Below are 5,000 nucleotides of genomic sequence, written 5' to 3' on the forward strand. Positions count from 1 at the left end.
AAAAAAAAAAACACCCAACAATCTAAGTTTCACCAAACTAACAGCTCACAATGGTTTTTTAAAAAATATATAGAATTGGAGTGGTATCGATATCGGGAGACATTCAAATGCAAGATATTGGTACCAGATCGTTACAGAAAATTGGTATTGTGCCATCTCTAGCATTGTGCCAACCAGATTATGACCAAAGATCAATGGCTCAAATCATCATCATCATCATCATCAAGAACTACTGGCAATTTCTTTCTGTGTACAGAATCAAATGAACTCACACTGAAGTACCAATCTGATCTAAAGCGTTTCTGAAGACAAATGGAACAGTAGTCTAATCCAGGTGTACTCCTGTGTAACCTGGTGTCTGTGTTATCTAATGGTGGTGGGGGTGCACTGACCCGGTGGGGAAAGGTGGTGCATTCTCCTGCTGCCCAGGGGCATCCACATGGACAACCGCGAAATGCTGCGTGATCTCCTGCATGTCCTCATAGTTAAACAGCGTGTTGAAGCACGACTTATCTGCAACATGCAAACAGAACGCATGCATAAGCAACCATCAACAACCACTCATCATGGTACAGGCATAGACGTAACTTACGCTGGGGACATCACTTTCTGAAATGGCTGATTTTGTCCCCACAACTTTATGAAAGTGTACTCTTAAAACATTTTATATAATGTAATAATATTTTATTTAACATAACATACTTTAGTCAATGAAATTAAACATATGTTCCTAATGTCAAATCAGAAAACATTTTGTCACACAAAGCAGAGATAATAAAATGTGCTAAAACTGACATTTCGCAAAACAAAAATGATTATTTAATCAAAAATAAATAGAAAACAATTGCACTACAAATACATTTTAAGCAATAATGCTGATACGTCTTGTATTGTTCAATGCCGATAGGCTTGACAAACAGCCATAAAACCTTTCACCAATGCTAGGTTGCCACTGTTGGGTCGCTGAGCAAAACCCTTAATCCTCAAGCTCTGTTCAGTCAGAATTGTAAGTCGCTTCGGATAAAAGCGTAAGCTAAATGCTGTAAATGTAGCTACCATTAAATTGGTCAAACATCTAATCTTGTAAATGACATGTTGCATTAAAACAACATTCCTCAAAAATGTCCGAGACTGGTCTGCAGGATCATAGTGCGTGCGCACACACACACACACACACAAACATGCGACAAAGGGCTTCTGAGAAATCAATATTTCAAAAACGAACACTGCAATAATGATTAGCCTAATTATTAGCTATAATTATTAGCAATAATGATTGGCCCTAATGTTCATATCCAGTTCTTCAGAGTGCATCATAATATTAAACTTTTATGGGGTTCCTAGTACGTTTCAAATAATGTGCAACAGCAAGGTTTTAGTTACCTGCATAATAAAAAAAACCCACAACCATATCAATCATTAACCTTGTTAACGGTCTTGTTAAATATATCTATGTTGCACACATTAGCACATCATATTGACCATTAATTTGGGAGGAAGACAACCATCTTCCTTTTCTGCAATCCACACCCAAATATTAGTCATGTACGACGTAGGTAAGACCATCCCCCTACGTGCTGGTAGTCTCCATTTTTTTTGAGCTACAATCCTACCAGGAGGACACTGCCAGATACATACCCAGACAAGGAAGCAGAGAAATCTGCCAGAATACCCTGTAATATATTCTAGACTTCCTACCATGATGAACTGTATCCCGTGAGGAAATCTGAGAAGGGCGAATCTGCTACAACAACGTTTCTCATCCCACGAGATGGCCCACATTTTTCCCCTATCGAACATCCCAACCACAGATTTTACACTTAAAGATCTGAATTCTTTTTTTCTGTTGGAAACTCACGGTTGAGACCGATGTCATGGTACGTCAGGATGGCAGGCCGATTGCCTTTGGGTGTTCCTCTCAAGGTGACATGGAGGACGCCATAGGGAGTCTCGAGGTCATGCTCCTGGAAGCAACCAGACAGATCACAAGAGTCAGCACATGAGAGTTTCTCAAGGTTTGGGATCATCATATCGCAACGTTCTTGCAGAAGGTAATGAATGAGGTCAGTCGAAGTCAATGTACCGCGCAACACTGTACTGACAGAAAGCCTTTGACAACAGTGACAGGAAACTCGCACTGAGACAGTCAGTCAGTCAGAAACAGAATAGACACAGGCTTGCGCTAAATAAACCTCGATGACGTTCGACTCTGATCCGATTACCTTTTCAAGGAGCATCTGCCTAGCCAAAGCCTAGAACTCTACACCCACATTAAAGTCGGTCAAAACTAGTGGATGCGCACCAATTAAAAAGACAGATCTGGGCAAATGCTACTCTTGTTTGAGATCTTAAGTAGAGAAGCCAATATCCCATTTAAATCCTTTGTTGGCTTATTTCCATTTGTTTATGGGCTATATGTTGCTCAAGTATTTGGTTTTGGTCTGTAGACAGTGTTTGCTGTTGCAAGGAACCACAAAACCACCACAAAATGCGTCAAGTGTTACTAAGGCCAGTTAAACATGCACATCACAAACTCCCAAACAAACATCAGAGATGAAATAAGAAAAACAAACAAACATACAAACATTCTTAAATGTCTAGTATACCAGGGATTCATTATCCTAGAAAGATAATAAATATTCCAAATTTAGATTCAGGAATTAACAAAATGATGAATTAAGTATATATTAGTTCAGCAAAGTGCTACCTGAGGCAGTTCATATACTGAAACACAAGGAAGGTTTGTGCAACTGTGATGCACAGAGGGAGACCCGGCTGTTGTCTAGAGCTGTAAAATATTTTATAATTACATATTAACAACCAATTGATGACAATGTTGATGATTTTTACAAAATTTACTAAGTTACTGATTTTGACTTTATTGATTACCTAAGCTGCTGAAGAGCTTGTATGTTGTATGTTGAGAAAGTAGCTGCCTGCCACAGGATCAAAATTCAATAACAAATATGGGCTCAAAGTGAAGATTTTGTTTCAATTTTAGTGTTTCTTACGTTCAATTCAAGTGAACTGGTTCATTTACTTATTTAAAAAAAATTAAAATAATAATAATTATATATTTTGCACTGGTCAGCTCAGAAACACCAAGAGGTCTAGAAGACAAATCGTAGTGGATGACAACCATTTTCTTCTTCTTCCCCCGTTGAAGAAACATCCCCCCCCCCGCTTCACAACTGTTGGACAATAACAAAACCCCAAGGAGCATTGGGGTATGTAGGTATGTAGGGGTCATCTATCACAAGAACTCGCCACAGTAAACTATTGGTAAGCCTTAACAACAGAAAGGGCAGGGGAGAAAGAAAAAAAAATAAAAATAAAAATCCAACTTTAAAGGGCTCATCATCGTGATCCACTTGATCAATAGCGGGTGAAAAGGAAGGAGAAAAGAAGCAACTGCTCATGATCCAAGCACAGTGGAGGCAGTGTCATGGCATGGAAGTGGTTCCCTTGTGTTTATTTATGTGACTTCTGACAAATGTAAATAAATGTTACGTTATCCACTCATATTTGGCCAAATGGTTTAAAAGACTTGGACAATGGACAATGACCTGAAGCATACAGCAAAAAAACAACTTTTTTTTTTTTTTTAAATAAAGAGGGGTGGAATGTTCTGCAATGGCTAAGTCACCACTTGCCTACTGAAGGCCAATTGAAGGTAAAACAACCCAAGAGCAAGCAGGCACTGAAGATAGGCCTGGCAGAGAATCACCAGGGTAGAAACACAGTGTCTTCTGGGTCCAGACTTCAGACAGTACTTAGTAGTAATTAGTCTTTTATACTGCAGGGCCCAATGGCTTTAGGTACAGACAGTAATCATTCCAATCACATTTCTACACAAACACGGTTTAACACAGAACACTTACAAACCCTGCTCAGCGTGATTCTCAACATGGTTACCCAACTGAACTGTGCTCAGAGGTGCAGAATCATTTAGGTGGTGGGATGGCAGATTGGTTTCAGAGGGAAGACTCTTCTTGCTCTTCTGTCCCATCATCAACATTCAGCATTTGAATACGTCCTGTGTTGTTTTGGCCACATTAAATGAGGCACTAAAAACAGTCCAAACAACCACAAATGATCCATCTCATCAGACACATGCTGAGACCGGAGTGGTTTAGTAACACAATTATGACAAGATCCCACTGTCGCCACAAATACTTCCTGGCCCTGATTTCCACCATGACAATATAAACAGAACTATAACTGGTTTAAGGAGTCTGAAACAGCGTGGAACAACCCAACAGTCCTAGTAACCATTTGGTCCTACAATGGCAAAGAGGCTGCTGACTACAAAAGATTTGCAACCAAGTATTAAAAATGACAATTTATGATTAGTCTGTATAATTACTTTTGAGTCCCTAAAAATCAAAATTCGTACACCAGTCGTTCTGATCTGGACGTCGTCACAGAACACTCTCCTCCCATGAGTCACGTGGTTTGGCCTGCTGCGTACAGTGTGAGGGTCTTGTTTGATTATTGTATTTGTCAAAACACCTGCACACACCTGCGCCTGGTTAGTGTTTTGTCTTTGTGTATTTAAACCCCTGTCGGTGTGTGCAGCGCTGTGTGTCATTGCCTTCATTCATATTCATGTTCACAGCGTTAAACATATTCGTGTCCGTCTTCGCCGTCAATGCCCGTGTTTGTGTTCATCGTTTACGTTATATGCGAGTGCCTTTGTCTTCCATCTTTTTCAATAAATGTCTGTCTACATCGATGGAGTCTGTGCATCCTGCTCCTTGCCATCGGTACTCGGGCCGTTACAGTAAAAACACTCAAATTCAAGTTGAAAGTCTGTACTTTGAAATATTTTATTTTATTTTAACTCCAATATGCAGTGGTGTGCATTCAGAATAATTTATTTAGTTTATATACATTTATGGATGTGTGCAGCTTCACTGAATGAGTGGAAGCTTTTTTAAAGATGGCCAAGACATCTGTGGCAAACAGTTCACGATGGAAACAAACAATCAAAAGTACAG

The 5,000-nt window shown here is 39.5% G+C and overlaps 1 protein-coding gene across 5 annotated transcripts in view; it reads right to left on the reverse strand.

Moving 5' to 3' along the window:
* ndrg3b (ndrg family member 3b) overlaps nt 1–5,000 on the reverse strand; it is a 44,061-nt gene that overhangs the window by 13,863 nt on the left and 25,198 nt on the right. For 4 of the 5 annotated variants that reach the window (XR_003411586.2, XM_027024110.2, XM_027024114.2 and 1 more), the window contains 2 exons: nt 1,859–1,964; nt 393–513 (listed from right to left, as the gene is read on the reverse strand). Coding sequence is in view for 3 of the 5 variants with exons in the window: in XM_027024110.2 (XP_026879911.2) it covers nt 393–513; nt 1,859–1,964 (227 nt within the window). In the remaining 2 variants the exon portion in view is untranslated. Of the gene's footprint in view, nt 1–392; nt 514–1,858; nt 1,965–5,000 lie in introns of those variants that run through there. The other variant, XM_035522468.1, reaches the window with a different exon arrangement.

Source organism: Electrophorus electricus, chromosome 24 (assembly GCF_013358815.1).
Source record: "Electrophorus electricus isolate fEleEle1 chromosome 24, fEleEle1.pri, whole genome shotgun sequence".
Taxonomy (NCBI): domain Eukaryota; kingdom Metazoa; phylum Chordata; class Actinopteri; order Gymnotiformes; family Gymnotidae; genus Electrophorus; species Electrophorus electricus.